Source organism: Pristiophorus japonicus, chromosome 12 (assembly GCF_044704955.1).
Source record: "Pristiophorus japonicus isolate sPriJap1 chromosome 12, sPriJap1.hap1, whole genome shotgun sequence".
Taxonomy (NCBI): Eukaryota; Metazoa; Chordata; class Chondrichthyes; family Pristiophoridae; genus Pristiophorus; species Pristiophorus japonicus.
In genome coordinates this window covers 140204416-140226908 of record NC_091988.1, presented here as the reverse complement: position 1 = coordinate 140226908, position 22493 = coordinate 140204416, and the positions used below count along the sequence as shown (strand labels likewise).

The 22493-nt window shown below is 44.2% G+C and overlaps 1 protein-coding gene across 4 annotated transcripts in view; it reads right to left on the bottom strand.

Moving 5' to 3' along the window:
* Positions 1-188: 188 nt before the first annotated feature.
* gmeb2 (glucocorticoid modulatory element binding protein 2) overlaps positions 189-22493 on the bottom strand; it is a 73297-nt gene continuing 50992 nt past the window's right edge. For all 4 annotated transcript variants that reach the window (XM_070895990.1, XM_070895993.1, XM_070895992.1 and 1 more), the window contains exons 9-10: positions 19447-19569; positions 189-3565 (exon numbers count right to left, since the gene is read on the bottom strand). In XM_070895990.1, coding sequence (XP_070752091.1) covers positions 2910-3565; positions 19447-19569 — 779 coding nt within the window. In that variant the 3' untranslated portion in view covers positions 189-2909. The remainder of the gene's footprint in view (positions 3566-19446; positions 19570-22493) is intronic.

Below are 22493 nucleotides of genomic sequence, written 5' to 3'. Positions count from 1 at the left end.
TAAAACATAAATAAAGGCCATTCATTTACTGTTATCATAGAAAAATGGACAGCTGCAGAATTCAATACCCAAGGCATCAGTAAAAATATCATAAAATGGAATTTCTTATTCAGTCACAGTAAGTCAGTGGCCCTGATTTGTGTATTACATGGCATAACATTAAAAAGCATATTCCCTGGCTCATCCTGAGCAACGCCATACATATGCTAGTTAATTTATTTATTGATCTTTCCACTTAGTCTTGCCCCCAAAAAGTCTGCATTTCTTTCAAAGCAAGACATAAACTTTTTTTTTATTATTTCACCACTTTGAGTTACCCATTGTATGCCAGTAAAAGTTTGTACAAAATGGAAAAATGGCTTTTTGGCCACAGACAAAATAGTACAGTACAGCAACCGCATGAGAATCAACCAACAGGCACAAATATAGAACGAGAACCATTATGCAATGGAGTTTTTGCAAAAAGTATCTTTGTTACACAATTTTTATTTTATTTACAAAACTTTGAGGTTCCCCCTCCACCCAAATAAGTTTCAACTGAAACACTTTTAATCACATTCTGTTTTCACATACAGTTATCCGATTCTGGAGCATTCACATTTTGTACAATAACATCGCAATCAATAATAACTGACTCCCACTTTCTTTCTCCATCAGTCTCTCATTTCCCAACATCTTCAATCAGATTTAACCAATGCAATTTCTTTTCATGCTTTACCAGAAAAGAAGCCTCCAGCCCTTCAGACATCTGCCACCCTCTCCAAATGAATGGAACAACTAGATTACGTTTTGAGACAGTTCAACATGATAAGGTGCTAATAAATGCAACTTTTTCTTTGTGTTTTAAAGTGATTTTGAAATCTCTAATGAAAGCTCTGTTGAAATTTCTTGTGTTATATTAAACAGTTTCATTATTCACTTTAAAGTGATCAGTTTTTCTTTTTTTTTTACAAGGGAAAAAATGCTAACAGAGAAATAAATACCAAAGGAATACACAGCATTTCCCTGCAATTTTTTTACAAATTATTTTCACAAAGGAATTAAATATCCTTTTCTGAAGGTTCTCTTGGCATTGCAAGAACCTGGAACACTCCTGAAATACAGCCAGAAGCATTGGTACTCTTCACAAAAAAATGCAACCAAACCCTGATTAAAAAAAACACAAAACTGTTATACTTATTACCCAGAGACTTCATATAGACATTATATAAAATAAAAGGTACCATTGAATGAGTTGTAGACTGTAATGCCATCTCAGGGTTTGGTTGATTGGAGAGCCACATCATCTTATCACTCATTCCCAGTGTATCTGTTATTCAATACATTGTGGTATTATGGGTCTGTGCCAGCAATCTTCCGCTCACTCTGCTGTGCTACTAATCTCAGGTACTGTAAAGTGAAGAGGAGATGAACGTAGGCCAACCTATTCCTTGAAAGGGGAAATATCCCATCTGCGGGAAAGCTATCACAAGGTTGCTCTCATATATCTCACTGCAGCCAGTTCAAGAACCGGCTCAGAAACAGTTCACTCGCCCACTGTTTTAAGAGAACTTCATAAGGGGCAAGGGAAGAATTGAAAATCTGTTTAATTGTGAAGCAATAGTCTTAAATACGTCTTAATTAACTGTACTACAAAACTGAGAATAGGCAGTCTTCTTTCAGCCAAAGGATTTGACGCAACAGTTTACCCTCCAATCATAAATTGACTGGTGATTAATCTCATGGTTATTTGCGGACATTTGTGTGTCCAGAATGGCAGAAAAAGATTTGAATTTTGGTGTTAAAGAAAATATGATGAACTTAAAACTTAAAAGGTCAGGACATTGTCCAGCTGAGATTTCTCAAATGATGATATTTATAGTCTAAAATGAGACCACACATATGCAACACAGGCAGAATTTCTTGAAAAATTGTAGAAAGTTCGAAGATCCTGAACAGGAAAATATGCTTTTCAATTTAATGTGGGGAGAGAGGAAAAACAGTGACATTATAATATTTCCGTTCCATTTCTTTACACCGGTTTAGCTTACAAGTGTTGATCTGATCATTTTAATAAACATACTGCAGTGTAAAAAAAAGTATACGATGTGAAACTCGTAACTTGCTGTAGAAACACTTTTGCAAAAGAAACATTGCTACATCAGTTTGTTTTGTATAGCCCATACATTCAAATAACCACATTTTCACCAGGAATATAAATGGCACCTTATGTTGTGGCTGCCACTAAAGCGCAAATGCAATAATTCTTTTGCACACAATATTCAAATCCATTTTTTGAAAAATTCAGTTTGCTCATAGTGTACCCATTTGTTTGTATTTGCCTGGTTAGCTTTTCATATGTGACAAAATCCTAAATCTTTGCAATCATGTACCAGCCTTATTCTAAATACAATAACGATTGTACAATATTGGGCTGTAAACAAATGACAACAGCCGGATATTTACAAATTCTCCATATTAGTCATGTGATTATCCAAACAGCACAATACAGTAAAGTAATTGTTAGAAAACAGTGAGAGCACCTATTGTAAAGAAAAACTGCCATTAATACAGTCAATTAATGATTTCTTTAAAGCAACCACAAGACGATATTTTGAGTGTAATTAGGTATTAAAGCACACAAAATACAGTGCAAAGCTCTGTAAAATGCATTATAAACAACTCTACCAAGCCTTTCTGATAAATGTCTTTATTTTTGTACTTAAGACAAAGTCTGAAAGAGTTGAGACACTTACTTGCCTCTGCTCCATGATTTTGCTGTTTCCATTTTAACCAATTGTTACCACTTGGTGGCGCTGTGTAGGTTTAACCACAGCGTAACAAAACCCATCCTTGTACTCCTCTCAAAAGTTACATTCAGTAACAACAATAAAAATATTCTAACAACAATGTGAAGCATTATTCCAAGACTATGGTTTCTGTTCGTGTTCTTCACTTATTGATGTGATCTGTATCGTGGCATGTCCTTCTCCTGATGTGGTTTCAACAGTGCCCGATGGCACAGCCATAAGTGTGCTTCCAATGGATGCCATCTGGGTAGCATTATGGAGCGCAGCGTTGAGGCCAGGGACTGTAGTGAACAGCTGGATTGGGCTGACTACTTTCAACACTGTGTTACCATCCTGGATGGCAGCTGTGCTAAGGACTGCCAGATTGGATGCATCCGGGTGGATCTCAACTGTATTAGGTATGCCAGAACTTGACGCTGCCAGAACACTGTACCCTCCAATCAGTGGTGAAGCTGTGGCAGTAAATGTTGTCGTTTGTGGTGAAATCTTACCAACTGCAGAGACTGGAATGGTGGATAATGTTGCCATTTTTCCTAGGTTTGTTAGTTGAGACAGAGGCACTCCAGAAGTCAGTGTAATCTGGCCTGACTGTGAGGTTGTGATCATATGAGCTTGTATTGTTGCTGGTCCCGATGTTGCCCTTGTAAGGCGAGGCCGTTTTGAAGGAGGTGCTGCTGCAATTGGAGTTAAGGTCATGAGAACATTGTTTAGGTGCTGGGATTTGTGCTTTAATTCTTTGGCTCGTTTACGATGCTCATCACATTGTTGTTCCAAAGCTAAAACAAATATAAAGCAAAACATATCAAGAGAAATGATTGAAGTCTTTTCATATAATACAAAGATAATAATGTAAAATATTTAAATCTTAACTTTATCAGAGTGCAATCTGTTTATTACCATATTACTTTACATGTACAGCACAAAATAGGCCATTCTGCCCAACTGGTTCATGCTGGTGTTTCATCATCATAGGTAGTCCCTCGAATCGAGGATGACTTGCTTCCACATCAAAAAGTTCACAGGTGTTTCAATGATGGACCTAAAATTCCAGATCCGAACTAAATCTTGAAGGGTGGAAGATGCCTGTGCTTGGATTTTTTTTAACGTGTGGTGGCCGTTGCACACCAGCCACCACACGGGCTTGACAGAGCTAGGTCTTGGTCCAGTGGCAAGGGTTACCCAAAACGACTGGAGACCAGCTCTGCTGCACGGACCTAGTGCGCACATATATTGCAGTGTGGGCTGGCCGTGCTGCCCCTGGGCTCTCGCCTCTTCTGGGCCCCGAACTCACGCCTCTCCTGGGCCTCGATCATATCCCTCTACAATCTCTCGCCACCCCTTCGCCCTGACCTCGCTGCTCCTTCAGTACCTGCCCACGCTCCAATCACTGACCTGGACCTTGATGACGTCCCTTTTCACTGCCGTTGCTCTCCTGCTCCAGCACGTGCTGCTCCTTCCGCTCCCTGCTCCCCGGAGTTTATGCTCTACATGAGCCTCCTCCCACCCTATTTTATCTAACCGTATCAACTTAACCTTCTATTCCTTTCTTCCTCATGTGTTTATCTAGCTTCCCCTTAAATGCATCTATGTTAGTCGTCGCAACTACTCCTTGTGGTAGCGAGTTCCACATTCTAATCACTTTCTGGGTAAGGAAGTTGTTCCTGAATTCTTTATTGGACTTATTAGTGACTATCTTATATTTATGGCCACTAGTTCTGAACTCTCACACAAGTGGAATCATCTTCTCTACGTCGACCTTATCCAACCCTTTCATAATAATACAGGCCTCTATCAGGTCACCTCTCAGCCATCTCTTTTCTAGAGAAAAGAGCCCTGGCCTGTTAAATCTTTCCCGACAGGTAGAACCTCTCAGTTCTGGTATCATCCTTGTAAATCTTTTGCCAGTGTCTCTATCCTTTTTAGAATATGGTCATCAGAACTGTTCACAGTACTCGAAGTGTGGTCTAACCAGTTCTATACAAGTTTAACATAACTTCGCTGCTTGTCAATTCTATCTCTCCAGAAATTAGCCCCAGGGCTTTGTTTGCTTTTTTATGGCCTTATTAACCTACGTTGCTACATTTAGTGAGTTGTGTATCTGTACTCCCTAGATCCCTTTGCTCATCTTCCCCATTTACTCTTACTTTCCAAGGAGTATTTGGCTTCCTTACTCTACCTACCAAAATGCACCCTGTTATATCGCTACATGTTTATCACAAGGCAAAACCATTTCTATTCATCGTTCGTACCCACGGCTTGTATTGTTTGCTTATAATAGACAGTTTAGCAGCATGACTATCTCCCAACTACAATTCAACAAACCTGAAATTAAATCTAGCTGCTCTTAGTCCAGCCTACCGGTCATTTACATCCTATTTATAGCAAACTCCATTTTATTTAGCAGAAAAAATGAATAAATTGGCTTCCATCTGACACTATGGCAGCGATCTCTCCAGGCATGGCCAGTCCGGGACGGCCGGGGTCAGTGGAGGATGGTGAAGCCGCTCCTGGTTCCAGCCCACACTGTGTGAAGAATCTTGTGTTGATGGGGCTGGTTAAGCCCGCTCTGCGAGATTCCCGGCCAACTGAAGAAAGCGGATCTGATGACATCAATTGATAATGCGTCATCAGCCGTTTCCTTAAAGGGACCATGCTCACATTGATTTTGACAGTTGTTCAGTCAGTGTTCTGCAAACACTGACAGGTGCACAAAGGTGCACGCTGCACCCAGGCTCTCCCATGACTCCCTCCAGGTGCTTATGGAGGGAGTCACAGCATGCAGGGGAGGTTCTCTTCCCTTCCAATGGGTGGAAGAGACCTCCCTAGGACACCAACACAGCCTGATTGCACATTGCACAGGAGAGCAACAAGCAGGGATGTCGTCAGGAGGACCAGGCTGCAGTGGTGCAAACCTTTCAATGATCTCAGAGGATCATGAAATGATACTGCAAAGCCACACTCGACCTCATCCTGTGGTGCCACTCATCACATCCCCATCACTCTGCCTTCCCTATCCTACTCTGCTCATCCTAACTCACACCAACTTACCATGCACTTCCACCCGTCCCTCTCTATCTATCTATATTATGACATCCCCATCTCACCAGCCATCTTTCACACTTGCCTTCATCCGTGTCCAAGCTTACCAACTAACAACACACAAGAGTAGGCACTTGGGTCTTTTAGCCAATGTTCTGTAGAGTTTCTGCTAATGTGTTGGCAAACATTAAAATCTTTATTTTGAACCCTTTGCGTTCTTGGAAAGATTTGTGTGAACCTTTGGAAGTGGCTTAGTGAGTTGTAGTGAACGGTGAGACACAAGGGTACCCCCCCATAATGGCGATGAGTGTGAAAGGAATGGTTTGGTCATTGCAGAGAATGCTTTATGGTGCTGGTGTGGGGTAGTACCAGCCTGATGGCATCATGTGGCAGCCAGGGTGCACAGCATCAAATGAAGTAAATGTGGACATGATGAGATCATTCTTGGTGTCCGAAGCAGCAATTCGGTTGGGTGTTGGTGCCTGGTGTCCTGTGCAGCATTCTGTGATTGCGGAGAAGGTTGGTGTTGTAGTTGGTGCTGCTGGTGTGTTTAGTAATGTTGGTGTTAGGGCTGATCGTGGTGAGATTCTGAGGACTAAGGTGAGATTTTCGCAATTGCACTGATGCTGCTGGAATAGATGGCAGCTGAAGTTGAGATGACAGAAGCGATCTGTCAATGGTGAGAGAGGTTGCACCAAGGAGGTGACAGTGGATAGAGATTTCACTGCAAACACTTCCAAACTGCATAAAGCTAAAAAATGTCTTCCAAATCCTGAAGGCTTTAGCCTGAGATTGCAAAATGAACAGATGTGAAATGGTAGCTTTTATACCACTTCTGCAGCTGTCAACTATTCAAAGCAAAGGAGTCATTGAGAACCCGACACACTTACCTGATGTGAAGCCCGAGTGACAGGAAACTTTGAATAACTTGGAAAACTTGGAAAAATAGTAAGTACTTGATAAAAATTCTTTTTAACTACCTCTGAACTACCTTTTATTGATGTTAATTAGCTGGCCCGCCGCTTGGTGCTGGTTTTGTGAACCACAGCCAGACCCGGCACTTTGGAAACTGACAAGGGTTCAGAGAGGGATCCCGCCCCGCTGTCAATCAGGGCCATTGTGACAGCAGGCCCCGCCTCCAAACATGCACTCACAGGGCTGGTAAGATTCCGGCCTATAGATGACACAAATGGCAAAAATTTAATTTAGTGGAAATCTACTTTGTTAGTGCCTTTCCATGCCATCAGAAGTAGTGCCTCCTATGTAAGTGCTTAAAGTTGTATGGTCAAAGGCAATTATTGATTCAGTGAAAAAAAAAATACCCACACAGTGGGGCGTCTGGTGGTCTTGCAAGCCACTAAATAAATGCAAGTTTTTCTTTATTTTTTACCATACCGTCATCATACTGGGTAGACTGGAATCCCATGATCGAACTCAAACAAAAATTTACTCAGATGCAACAACAACTTGGATTTATATAGCCCCGTTAACATTGTAAAATGTCACAAGGCACTTCACAAGAGCGTTATCAAACAATATTTGACATTGAGCCATATTAGGAGATAGTAGAATAGATGACCAAAAGCTTGGTCAAAGAAGTAGGTCAACGATATAGGTTTTAAGGAGCATCTTAAAAAGAGTAGAGAGAGGTAGAAAGGCCGAGAGGTTTAAGGAGGGAATTCCAGAGCTTAAGGCCTAGACAGCTGAAGACACAGCTGTAGCGATTAAAATAGGGGATGCGCAAGAGGACAGAATTGGAGGAGCACAGAGATCTCGGAGGGTTGTAGGGCTAGAGGAGGTTACAGAGATAGGGAGGGGCAAGGCCATGGAGGGCTTTGAAAACAAGGATGAGAATTTTAAAGTTGCGGTGTTGCCAGACCGGGAGTCAACGTAGGTCAGCGGGCACAGGGGGTGATAGGTGAGTGGGACTTGGTGCGAGTTGGGATATGGCCAGCAGAGTTTTAGATGAGCTCAAGTTTACCTAGTCAGTTGATAGTACAGGTGCGATGTCTGAAATCCGGAAACTTCGGGACCTCAGCCGTTCGGGATTCCGGGTTTTTCCGAATTTCGGACGTCTTTGTCTGGGCCGAGGAAGGTAGGTGGGGGGGGTCAGTTGGTTGGTCGGGCCATCAGAGGTCGGTGCGGGGGGGGGGGGGGGGGGGGGAAGAGGCCGGGGGAGATTGGGAGAGGCCAGGCAGAGGTGGAGTCAGGCGGAGGTCGGTCAGGCCGAGGTCGGGCGGCTGGAGGTTGGACGGCTGGAGGTTGGACTGAGGCGGGGGGAGGCCAGGCGAGGTCAGGCTGAGGCTGGGGGAGGTCGGTCGGGCCGAGGTCGGGCGGCTGGAGGTTGGACTGAGGCGGGGGGAGGCCAGGGGAGGTCAGGCTGAGGCTGGGGGAGGTCGGTCAGGCCGAGGTCGGGCGGCTGGAGGTTGGACTGAGGCGAGGGGAGGCCAGGCGAGGTCAGGCTGAGGCTGGGGGAGGTCGGTCAGGCAAGGTCAGGCTGAGGCGGGAGGAGGCCAGGCGAGGTCAGGCTGAGGCTGGGGGAGGTCGGTCGGGCCGAGGTCGGGCGGCCGGAGTTGGACTGAGGTGGGGGGAGGCCAGGCGAGGTCAGGGTGAGGCTGGGGGAGGTCGGTCAGGCCGAGGTCGGTTGGCGGGGGGGGAGCGGAGAGAGGCCGGGGGGAGGCCAGGCGATGTCAGGCTGAGGGAGGTCGGTCGGGCCGAGGTCGGGCGGCTGGAGGTTGGACTGAGGCGGGGGGAGGCCAGGCGAGGTCAGGGTGAGGTCGGACTGAGGCGGGGGGAGGTCGGTCAGGCCGAGGTCGGTTGGCAGGGGGGCGGAGAGAGGCCGGGGGGAGGCCAGGCGAGGTCAGGCTGAGGGAGGTCGGTCGGGCCAAGGTCGGGCGGCTGGAGGTTGGACTGAGGCTGGGGGAGGTCGGTCAGGCCGAGGTCGGGCGGCTGGAGGTTGGACTGAGGCGGGGGGAGGTCAGGCGAGGTCAGGCTGCCGAGGCGGGGAAGTCAAAATTTCGGAACATTTTCCGGTTTCCGGACAACCCCAACACTGATCAGCCCAGATTGAACTGAACTAAACCTTTGTTATTCTTCCACTATCTCATTTGGCAGTTACTTTGTCTCAACAAATGTTATTTTTGGAACTGTAGATTTGTATAACAATCCCATATGTACGGGAATTCTGTTCTTGATTCAGTTCTGTATTTTTTAATTGAGAAACCAATTTGATGTGCCAATGCTCTTAGTGCTGTTCATCAAGAAGGTTGAAAATAGGAAAAGACAGGTAAATAAGGCATTTTACGACAACCAAAAGAGAGCATTCAGCCCATTATGCTTCCCAGCCCTCTGGAAGAGCCACCAAATTAATTCCATTCCCCTGCTTTTTCCCTATATCTTTTACATTTTTTTCTTTATCTATTCCCTTTTAAAAGGTATTATGGATTCTGTTTCCACCACTGTTTCGAGTAAGGCATCCATGACCTAACAACCCTCAATATAACAAAAGCTTCATCTCTGCTTTTCTTTTTTTGATGATGATCTTAAATTTATGTCCTCGTGACCAAGTCAGCGACGAGTGGAAATATTTTTCCCTATTCAGTTCAACACTTCCATCTACTCTCTTCTTAACCCTCTCTGTCATAAGAGCTCTAGTTGCTCTGGTCTCTCCTCATAACTGATGCTCCTTATTCCAGGTATCACCTTATGTGAAGCACTTTAGGAACAATAAAATACCAAAGGAAATAAATGTAATAGTTTTGTGAATCTGGGACAGAATTAATTAGAGTACAGGTACCACGTCAGAAATCCAGAATCCTCAGGACCGATTCCACTCCAGTTTTTGGGTTTTTCCGGATTTCAGACAAGAAAATCAATAGTCTGAAATCAGGAAACCTTGACCGAATCTGTGCCGGTTTTTGAGCGGCAAGGTCTGAAATTCTGTAAAACCTGAAATCCGGCACGGATTTGGTCAAGGATTCCGGATTTCAGACTTGATTTTATTGGATTTTGGGTTTTGCCTCAAAAATGTACGGTTTTCAGACAATAATTCTGGATTTCGGAGTTCCGGATTCGGGACGTTGCACCTATAGTAGACTCTGAGAGGAGTCTGGATTTTAACACAGAAAGGATAGAGAGAGGAGGCAGAATGTCTAAAATGCTTCCTTTATGAGCATAAGATTATCAGCAATAACAACTCGCATTAATGGAGCGCCTTTAAAGTAACAAAATGTGCCAAGGCATTGGAGGCAGTGAACACTGAGTCGGGGTAATCATAACAGTATTGACACAAATATGTTTGCAATAGAGATAAGAAGTTAAAGGCTGGAGGTGAAAAAGGGTGTGTCTTTCAGGTAATAGGCTTTTCCTTGTATCTTGTCCAGGAATGTGGGAGCATTGTTAGAGTAGCCTCGCCATATATGACAGACTTTGGCTTTATAGGGAGTTAACTGTGGTTGAAGGAAGAAATGCTGGGCACAAAAGAGGAAACAAACCTTTTTTGAGGCAGCTAAAGCTGGAGCTGTGAGAGTTCCATCTGAGGTCAGAGGAGATAGAGACCAAGAATATCTATCACTAGATAAAGAATGACTGAGGGTAGAGTCCTTACAATTAAGACATAGCAGCTGCTGGTTAGAGAGAGAGACATAACAAAATTGCTTTTGAACAACTGAAAGAAACAAGATATTCAGTCTCCCACTGAAGGCCACGGAGAAAATCAAGATGTAATCATTCAGACTGCAAGAGAAATGGAGCATTAAAATAAAACCTAGGCTTTATCACCAAAGTGTTTTCCAAATACAATGCTGTTTTAATGTTATTTTAGGTAACTGCAGTTACTGATCAAAAATATATATATGCTATAGTTATCTGAGAGAGTAGGAATTCAGATTGATTAGAAATTGGAACAGCAAAGGGCGCATTTCTATTGAGCTATTACACTTTCTATGTCAGAACATAAAGCAGCTATATATACCCTGTTGGCGCCAGAGCTAAGAAACACTGGAGATAAAAAAAGGATTTAGAAGATTCCATGCATACAGAATGCCAGTAGCTGCTTTTCTGAATGCCATATTGTCCAGATTACAAGCCTTGAACGTGTAGTATCTCACTCAATGTCAACTGTAAGCTAGATGGCCTTTCACAGAAGTCACAGTAACAAGACTGTGGTCATGTGACAGGCACAGGTCATGATTATTGGTGACATGAAGTCTTACAACTTTCATACATTTTAAAGGCAAGACTAACCTATAGTAAAAATATTTTGAAATTTTCTCTTCAGAATAATGGAACAAGAACAAGATCTCTTGTGGTCTGAATCATTACATCTTGGCATTTCAAAGTATCTCTCACATTTGTGAATGCCATATGAATGTGACTATTGCTGAAAGAGGATGAGACTGGGGAATTAATAATGGAGAACAGGGAAATGGCAGATACTTTGAACAAATATTTTGTATCGGTCTTCATGGTAGAAGACACTAAAAACATCCCAATAGTGGATAATCAAGGAGCTATAGGGAAGGAGGAACTTAAAACAATCACTATCACTAAAGAAGTAGTACTCAGTAAAATAATGGGACTAAGGGTGAACAAGTCCCCTGGACCTGATAGCTTATAACCTAGGGTCTTAAAAGAAGTGGCTGCAGAGATAGTGGATGCATTAGTTGTAAGCTACCAAAATTCCCTGGATTGGAAAACCGCAAATTTAACGCCCTATTTAAAAAAGGAGGCAGACAAAAAGCAGGAAAGTATAGACCAGTTAACTTAACATCTGAAGTTGGGAAAATGCTGGAGTCCATTATTAAGGAAGCAGTAGCAGGACATTTGGAAAAGCATAATTTAATCAAGCAGAGTCAACATGGTTTTATGAAAGGAAATTATGTTTGATAAATTTGCTGGAGTTCTTTGAGGATGTAACGAGTAGGGTGGATAAGGGGGAATCAGTGGATGTGGTGTATTTGGATTTCCAGAAGGCATTCGATAAGGTGCCACATAAAAGGTTATTGCACAAGATAAAGGTTCACGGAGTTGGGGGTAATATAATAGCATGGCTAGAGGGTTGGCTAACTAACAGAAAACAAAGAGTCGGAAAAAATAGGTCATTTTCCGGTTGGCAAACAGTAACTAGTGAGGTGCCACAGGGATTGGTGCAGGGGCCTCTACTATTTACAATCTATTTTAATGACTTGGGTGAAGAGACCGAATGTAATGTAGCCAAGTTTGCTGATGATACAAAGATGGGTGGGAAAGCAAATTGTGAGGAGGACACAAAAAATCTGTAAAGGAATATAGACAGGCGAAGTGAGTGGGCAAAAATTTGGCAGATGGAGTATAATGTGGGAAAATGTGAGGTTATCCAGAAAAAAATAGAAAAGCAAATTATAATTTAAATGGAGAAAAATTGCAAAGTGCTGCAGTACAGAGGGACCTTGGGGGTCCTTTTGCATGAAACACAAAAAGTTAGTATGCAGGTACAGCAAGTAATCAGGAAGGCAAATGGAATGTTGGCCTTTATTGCAAGGGGGATAGAGTATAAAAGCAGAGAAGTCCTGTTACAACTGTGCAGGGTATTGATGAGGCCACACCTGGACTGTGTACAGATTTGGTCTCCGTATTTAGGGAAGGATATACTTGCATTGGAGGCTGTTCAGAGAAGGTTCACGAGGTTGATATATGAAGATATGTTGAGTAGGTTGGGCCTATACTCATTGGAGTTCAGAAGAATGAGAGGTGATCTTATCGAAACATACAAGATAGTGAGGGGGCTCGACAAGGTGGACGCAGAGAGGATATTTCCACTCATAGGGGAAACTAAAACTAGGGGGTATAGTCTCACAATAAGGGGCCGCCTGTTTAAAACTGAGATGAGGAGGAATTTCTTCTCTGAGGGTTGTAAATCTGTGGAATTCTCTGCCCCAGAGAGCTGTGGATGCTGGGTCATTGAGTATATTTAAGGCGGAGATAGACAGATTTTTGAGCGATAAGGAAATAAAGGCTTATGGGCAGCGGGCAGGGAAGTGGAGCTGAGTCCATGATCTTATTAAATGGCGGAGCAGGCTCGAGGGGCCAAATGGCCTACTCCTGCTCCTATTTCTTATGTTCTTATGTTCTTAAAGAAGAAAAGAAACATAGTTGAGAGGAACTGTACCATGGGAAATAATGAGTCTTCTGGCTAAGAAAATAAAGGATAGTATTCCTGAAAATCTCTTTGTAGAATATGTTGGGGTGGGATCATTGCACACAAAAAGTATGTGCAGTAACATGTATAAAGATTTTTGAATTATATGGACTTAAATGAGCATTTCTTGCAGATTTATTTTCTAAGCAGTCACTCTCCCATGGTGTTGCATATGGAGAATCAAATCTCAGTTACTAGTGGAGTTAGATGGTGGAGGAATAACTGGATAAAGGCAGGAGAAGCAGGGAGGGGGAGGAGGGGAAAATGAAGAGGAGACATAGCGAAAGGAAAGTGGAAGTGGGGGAGAGAATAGGATGAAGAAAGCGGATGAAGAGGAAGAGGGGGGAAGAAGAGAAAGAGGGAGAGAATGGGACCAAGGGAAGGAAGGGAGAGGAAGGAGGGAAAGGAAAGCGCTGCAAAGAGTGAGAGGAGGAGGGAGGGATAGGGGTAAAGAGGAAGGGGAAGAGGAGAAGGCAGGGGGAGAAGAGCAAAAAGAGGGTGAGCAGCAAAAGGGCCGATAGGTGCAGGCTGTAAGCATAATAGGAACTGCAGGTAAAAGTTGTCACTTTTATACTGGCCCAGATTTTGCAGTAGGAATAACACTGAGGCTATCAACACTCACTGTTATTATGGAGTAAATCGGACAGCAACTTCCGGCAACCGCACATGTGCAGTTAAATGCGGAAATCAGGAAGTTGCAGTCTAATTTGCCATGTTCACTATACCGGTACCTTGCCGAAAGATTTGGCATTCAAATATGAAGGATGTGAAGTTGTGGTATTTACCCACTAGATACCTACCAAACACGCCAGAAAAAGTTGGGCTTCTCCATTCAAGTGTAAGTGAATTTTTAATGGGTGCTAAGTCTTAATTACGACCAAACAACATCTCTGGCACCGAAATTTTAATTTTACACGTGCGGAATCTCATTCTTTCAGAATGTAATTATTATTGGAGATTTCGTTTAATTTTTTCTTTCTGTCTCTTTTATCTCTCTCTGAATCCAATCTTTCTTTCCCTTTCTTTATTTTGCTTTCTGTAGGTGATTTTACATTGAATTAAATATTCTAACTTACATTTACTGGTTTAGATGCTGCAAGGGGAATTTTAAACTGGAGAAGCGTGTGGGTTTGGGTGTGGGCTTCCACCTAGTCGAGCCCCCTCATTATCTTATATGTTTCGATAAGATCACCTCTCATTCTTCTGAACTCCAATGAATATAGGCCCAACCTACTCAATCTTTCTTCATAAGTCAACCCCCTCATCTCCGGAATCAACCTAGTGAACCTTCTCTGAACGCCTCCAATGCAAGTATATCCTTCCTTAAATACGGAGACCAAAACAGTACACAGTACTGCAGGTGTGACCTCACAAATACCCTGTACAGTTGTAGCAGGACTTCTCTGCTTTTATACTCTATCCCCCTTGCAATAAAGGCCAACTTTCCATTTGCCTTCCTGATTACTTGCTGTACCTGCATACTAACTTTTTGTGTTCCATGTACAAGGGCCCCCAGGTCCTTCTGTACTGCAGCACTTTGTAATGGTTTTCCATTTAAATTATAATTTGTTTTTCTATTTTTTCTGCCAAAGTGGATAACCTCACATTTTCCCACATTATACTCCATCTGCCAAATTTTTGCCCACTCACTTAGCCTGTCTAACTCGAGCACTTTAGGCTGCGCGCAACGTGCTCGGGAGATGTGGGTTGCCTAATAACATATGCTAATCGCTCAATTAGAGCGATATTTCAACTGACTTTTAAATTTAACGGCACAACCACGTGTTTCCCGGGTTTCCTAAAATTCGCCAGTGAAAGCAAGGCAGGAACACAGCGGCAATTGAGGGGGCTGAATCAATCTCATGGAAATACTGCAATAAATACTCAGTACTCACAGCTGCAGAGAGGGGAGCAGCAGAGAGCAGCTGGTGTGCAACCAAAAAAAGATATTTCTACATACATGTGCAAGATTCCCGGGAAGCTGCCATGATGCTTTGGTACTGCAGCAGTCCAAGTTCCCCGATGCGTTTGGACTTGCAAGCAGACTTAAGGGGTGGCTACTAGGACACAAGAGATGCCCACTTCAAACTTGGCTGATGATACCCCGTCAGAAACACGACCAATGAAGGCCAACACTGCTACAATGAATACCATATGACCATCAGCTGTGATTGAACAAGCCATCAGCTGAAGATGTGCTTCAGATACCTCGGCAGATCTGGAGATTATCTTCAGTACGCACCAGCCATGGTCTCCAGAATGGTCTTGGTGTGCTGACCTCTGCACAACATTGCGCAGCAGCGAGGTTTGGACCTGCAGGAGGAACAAGGCACAGAGCTGGGATCCTCTATGGATGATCCGAGGAGGACGAGGAAGAAAACGAGGCGGAGGAAGGTGATGAGGGCAGTATACCACCAGCTGCTCACATTGCTGCCTGGAAAGCCCTTATTAATAGGTCACTTAGGTTGCACCAGCGGACCCACATCACAAGGACATGAAATGGCTACTCTTACCCGCTCCCATCCTCCCAATGCCACTGAATCAAAGCAGTCCTGAAAACAACCAACCAACCCTTGCCCATTCCCCCATCAATTCATGTCTTCCCATTCATCATCAAACAATTTAAACGGTAACTTCCCACCCAGCAACCAAAATGAGGAAGATGGGAAAGTGGTGCAAACAGAATATTTATGTGCTTGAACTAAACAAACAACATTAAAATTTTATGATATGCCCACGTGGATACCCTTGTGCAACTACAAAGCAACTATTTTCCTTTTCCTACTGCTCCTACGTGGTGCAACCCTTTTGGTTTGGCAGAGGTAGAGGCAGGCTGCTCAGATCCCTGCTCTGATTGCTGAGATGCTCTTGGCCGAAGACCTCTCGGTTTGGAGCCTGTAAAGGCCCCGCCAAAGATTGCTCCACTGCACCTGTGCAGGGGAAGATTCGGCTATCGGGACATGAGGCAGCATGTGGGTTATTGACTGAGGGGGGGATGGGGGCAACCAGTTGAGAAGTGGAAGTGCTTTGAGTGGAGTCTCCACTTCCATGTCCCCTTTCACCATCATTTCTCTCATGGCCCAGTCGCATTTCATTGCTACCACTGTGCTGCAGAGGACATTGGTGCAGATCAGTACGGCACTGTAGGCCAAGACTACGGTATCTGTCATCCTATTTAAGGTGACGGACATGTTGTCATCCATTGTCTGCATGGCTGTGGTCAAGGCATCCTTGGACTCATTTGATAGCTGCGTTTGATATTCCTCGGAGCTGGCCACTCTTTCGTTGCAAGAACACATCATCGGAATGTGTCCCTGCGACATCAACCCAATAATGAGGTAGACTGCTCCATTCTCTCTGAAATCGTGGTCATTGTGCTTGGAAGGCCTATCAGTGCATCGCACAAGCTCTGCTGCTGATTCTTCTTTTTGGCTACAGCCCCCGGGGTTCAGCATCTGTGTCCGGCTGAGCAGAGCTTGGAGAGGGCTGTGTCCTCCTGCGCAGACTGTCCACTGCTGTCCCTGCCACCACCATCTACTGTTGCTCACTTGTGGGCTGTGAGTTACCAGGTGAAAACCCAACTATCTGCCTTACTGATCCCACAGAAGTGCGAGTATCTGAGCTGGTGGATGGTATGTATGAGTCCTGACGGTGCACCCGCAGAAGGACTCAGTTCCTTTGAGGAATCAGGGGTGGCAACCTCCATCAACTTCTGCTGCATGCCTGAAGGCCCTGTCAGAGTTAAAGGACATGAATTAGATTGTTGCTACTTATCATTATGAAGATGATCATATTTCACTCGCTGTTGTTATCAAGTCAACATGACTCTTCCCCGTATTGTGAGTTGCTAATATTTAATCGCGTCACTAGGTAGGTGCCCCCGTTTCCCCATCTCCAATGGCCTGGGCTGCCGAAACTCCACTAATCACCAGTGCCTCCTCCTCTGCATATGTGAGCTGGAGGCCCACCTCTAGTTCTCTCCCTCGAGTTCTGCGCTCTCTTCTCCTGCAACGAGGGAAAGATAAGACCGATGCATCACTGTAATGGTATGTGTTCACCCAATGGACAGAGTGCAGTTGGTGAAGGTGACCATCAGGGAGAGGCATGAAATTGCATAAGGATGAGGGTGAGTGGCAGTAGTGGATGGATAGCAATAGATGTGAGGAAGTGCATAGAAAGAGAAGGATGGGTGCATGTGCAAGGTTTAGTAGGTGTGAGAAGTGATGTGATGGAGTAGGCTTGACAAGGTAGAGTGAGCGTGTAGAGTGATCCACACAGTAGGATGTATGTGAATGTGCCACTGTACTCACCTTTCCTGACCTGGTTACGTCATTAAAGAGTTTCCTGCACTGAATCCATGAGCGTGGCACTATGCTCCTGCTGCTCACCTCCTGGGCCACCTCCAGTCACACCTTCTTGGTGTTACCAGCAGATTTCTTCCTCCATTGCTGAGGAAGAGTATCTCTTCGTGGCTCCTCACAGCCCCCAGTAGCACATCAAGCGAGACATCAATAAAATGTGGCACAGCCTTTGCCAGTCTCAAATCCATTATTTCATTTCCTCTTCTTTTGTTGCAAACTCCAACTCATAGAAAAAACACGACACAGAAGGAGGCCATTCGGCCTATCGTGTCCATGCTGGTCAAAAAAGAGTTATCCAGCCTAATCCCAACTTCCAGCACTAGGTCCGTAGCCCTTTTAGGTTATGGCTCATCCTTCTTGTAATGTGATGACCAGAACTGCACGCAGTACTCAAGCTGTGGCTTAACTAGTGTTGTATACAGTTCTAACATAACGTCCCTGCTCTTGTATTCTATGCCTCGGCTAATAAAGGAAAGCATTTCATATGCCTTTTTAACGACCTTATCGGCCTGCTACCTTTAAGGATATGTGGACATATATTCCAAGGTCCCTCTGTTCCTTCACACCTCTCAGTATCCTCCAATTTATTGTATATTCCCTTGTCTTGTTGCCCCTCCCCAAATGCAATAACTCACACCTTTCTGGATAGAATTCCATTTGCCACTTTTCTGCCCAGCTGACCAGTTCATCGATATCTTCCTGCAGTCTAGAGCGTTCCTCCTCACTGTCAACCATAACTCCTCCAAATTCCATAAATACTGGAGTTGAGATTGCGCCTGAATACCAAACCCAGAAGTAAAATACTTATGAACTGTCTCAGTTAAAAAGCCACTCACAGATGCGCTGAACTTACTTCCGGATTTCCCGCACGATGACGGATCCCCTCCCTCCGCGTAAATATCGGGGCCCATCTCAGTAAAGATTCTTCAATCTGAGTGGTTGAAGAGACACGATGTTGCTTTCCCTGCTTACACAGATCCCAGATCCCCTATAGATGGCACTTCGCTGAATTATCTCTCTAATTACCGTAAGTTTCTGCGCAAAATCCCACGAAAAGTTTGTGGGCAACTGTAAGCGTAATGAACAGCGAGTGCCATTCATTCGCCGCTGACTGCAAAATCCAGCCCAGTATGTCTCCCCATAGAACTGGTTCCTCGACACACTTCGATTTAACTGTTTCCTCTAAATATCTACCTACCTATTGCTATCTATTTGGTTTGATCCTTGATCATTGGCCTCATGCTCCTTACCTCTCTTTACATTGGCCTTTCAGTTCCCAACATTCTGACTAATAGGATAGGTTAAAAACATCAGTTTCGGGCAGCTCCCCCACTCTCTGTGATGCGCCCATTCATGATGCTGCCATGCAAGCTGTTATTCCCAGAACTTGGCACGGTAAAATGATATTAACTGCAACTTCATCGAAACTGTAGCAGTGGTGCAGTACAAACATTTTGCATGACAGATTGGTGGAACGAGAATTCTATCCGTAATCCCTCCTGTAGTGTATGCACCTGTGAGGATGCTCACAGGTTGGTAGAGCTGTTGAGTTGGGAGTGGCTTAGCCAATCACGTGATGTTCACAAGACTCAATAAAACCCCAGCCAGTTCGGTTCGGGGGATCCACAATGAGGCAGGTGGTTGTGAGCCTGGTGGATGAACTGGTAATGAATAGTGTGATTGTTAAACCTTTTGCTAATAAAACAGCTAGTTCTTAATAGCAATGTGTTGCTATGAATTCTTAAGCCAAGAACCTAAAGAACACCTCCGACTCAACTGTGATGTCACAGGGAGGCATTGAGGGGAGGCCAGCAATTTCCACATGGGGAGACAGGAATCATCCCACGCTGCTCTGCTGCACTTCCAACAAGCCGGTTGCACAGCACCATTGATGGCAGCACACAAACAGATTATCCACTCTGGATTAACACTGCTCTCTACTCTGAAAGGGGGGTAAATATAAAAGCACCTCAAGAATACTGCAGTGGTTAGCACAAAATAAGAATTTCTGGTTTGTATTGCTGTTAAATCAGGACTGTATTATCTTTCAGCAGCAGTGCATAAATGTACGTGTACTCACCCGCTAAATCTCGCGTGTACTGCTCTCGAGAACGATCCATTTGACTCTTGTGACTTGTCAAAGTCTTTTTAACAAGGTCCAAAAGACCAAAACTTTGTACAATATTGTTGAGAATAATCGCATCTGAAATAATAATCAATATAAAATTAGTATGTCATTAAATACAGTCCAAATTTAGAAACAGGCTTTTTAAAAGAATAAAAAAATGCTATCTAATAGCAAGTGAACAAACAAAATGAAGTCACCCTTAAAGCACTGCAGTTTGTTAGGTCCTGGTTTATCCAAAAACGGTACATCATTTCCAAATAAATAATTCAATTGAAAATATTGTCTGTAGAAATTATTTCTGGTTTGATTTTTCAAGAATGCAGTCACTCTTACACCCTACACTTACAAACTGTTGGTAAAACATTCATTCATGAAACGCTGCTTATTCCAGTTTTACAGTTCCCATGTAAATAGAACAATTTTGTGCAATATTGCTTTTTGTATTAATCTGTGAGATCAACTTTAATATTTAATATTAATTAAATATAACATATCTGTTCAGTGATAAACAATGTTCACTCTGTGTGCAATAGGGGTTACTTATGGAGTCGTAGGCTGGAGGGGGAACAGGCAAATTTCAAAACCTAAAATTGATGTTCAAACTGGAAAGCCAGGTAATAACTTTGTGTCCCAGAATTACCCATCACTCAACTTGCCCTACCACAACTGTGATGAGGTTTGTCAGTTCTTAGCTGAGGAGCATTATGTGGAAAGTCTTGTAGCAGAGAAGTATTCCATCTCATAAAGCACAGAAGTGTCATCATTATCATCATAGGTAGTCCCTCGGAATCATGGAAGACTTGCTTCCACTCTAAAAATGAGTCCTTAGGTGGCTGTACAGTCCACTACAAGAACCACAGGCTCTGTCACAGGCAGGACAGATAATTGTTGAGGAAAGGGGTGGCTGGGACTGGTTTGCCGCACAGAAGTGTACAGTGCAAATCTCAGCCGGTCACAATCTGGCCTCCTGTTGGCAGATCACAGACCGACATTGGTCGGCGTACAGCCTGGGCAGCCCTTTCCTCATAGGTAAAGGAAGCTATGTGAAGGCAAAAAAGTCTCAGAGAATATTTTTACTGAAATCTAAGAACATTCAAGTTCACAATATTTTCATAACATTTTACTTTTAACAATTTTGTAAATACTCTGGCCGAGATTTTGCGGAACGTTAACAGGCATAATTGGTTGTAGGTCAGGTGGGAAAATATTTTTTTTGACAGTGGGTCAGGAACCTATCAACCCGCCGCCACGCACATTTCCCAATGTCGGGTCAGTCAACACTGAGCAGACCCGACCGGCAGCGGCAGGGGACCCAATTAAAATCATTAGCATTTAGTTGACAGACTTTTAAAAAACTTACCTATTGACTTTTACTGCATAACCATAGGTACTACAGTGTCAGGGACCACAGCTGTCAACCTGAGGCGTGAGTTCAGTGGCCATTGCTCCAGCTGATTACTTGACAGCTTCAATATACAGTAAAAGCTTCCACCTGACAATTCATCACTTTGCTCAGTCACAAGCTGTTTCTCAGTCCATTTCCAGAAGAGATTCTGCAGGCTTTCCACTTTCTACTCTCCATCCACTCTCACCTCATTGGAAGAGAACTTTCTCACCACTGGCAGATCGCTTCTGTCATCTCTACTTCACCTGCCATCTATTCCATCAACATGGGTGCCCTTTATACTGTGTCACCTTGGTCCTCAGAATCCGACCATGATCAGCCCCAGCACCAGCAGCACCAGGCACACCAGCAGCAACACCAAACTTCTCCGCAATCACCTGATGCTGCACAGGACACAGGACATCAGCTGCCCGGGCTGGCCTCACTTCATTTGACGCTGTACACCCTGGCTGCCACATGCGCCAGGTGGGCACCATCCCACATAAAGCATCCCTACAATGCACAAGCCATTCCTGTCACACTCACCACCATTGCGGGGGGTACATTTTGTCTCAACATTCACTGCAACTCACTAAGCCACTTCCAAAGGTGCACACAAATCTGTCCAAGAACGGAAAGTGTTAAAAATAAAGATTTCAATGTTTTACAGCACATTAACAGAAACTTTACATGAACATTGGATAAAACACCCAAGTGGCTACCCTTGTGTGCTGTTAGCTGGTATAACTGCGTTAGATGAGGGTGAGTATGAGGGGTAGCCAGTGAGATGGGGATGTGATAATGTAGATTGAGAGAGAGGGATGGATGGAGGTGTAAGGTAAGTTGGTGTGAGTAAGAATGTGCAGGAGTAGGGTAGGGATGGAAGAGCGATGGGGATGTGATGAGAGGCACAAGAGGATGAAGGCGAGTTTGACATTGTACTTACGTTTCTTGAGCTAATGAGATCATTGAGAGGTTTGTGCCACTGCACCCAGGTCCTCCTGACGACATCTTTGCTTGTGACCTCCTGTGCGACGAGGCTGTGTTGGACTCCTGGGGAAGTCCCTTCCACCCATGGAAAGGGAAGAGATCCTCCCTGCATGCTCCATAAGCATATGGAGGGAGTTATGGGGGAACCTGGGTGCATCCCTGCACCTTTGTGCAGTCATTGTCAGTGTTTGCAGCACTTCAGTGCTGTAGAACACTGACAGCACAAACATCAAAAGTAAGGTGGCCATGGTAATGAATGACGTCACCAGATCCGTTCCTTCTAATTGGGCCAGGTAACGCGCTGGGCGGGCTTAACAAGTCTCATTAAGGTAAGTTCATTTTCCAGAGCCGGATGGAGCCAGCAGTGGGTTCGGGACCCGCCACTGACATCACCCGCCACGGACCCGCCAAGGTAAGGAAAATCTCAGCCTCTGGATCAGTCTACAAAGGCTCATAACTAGCATGAGTTAGGTATCTTTTTCATCCCCATAGTGATCCTTTGAGGTCTGGAGCATGATATATTTGTCTGTTATCCTTGCCTGTCCTCAAGCCCACTGATCAAATACTCCCTACGGGAATCCAGATAATTGTAGCCAAGGTCAATCATAGATCATTAAATTGCTTG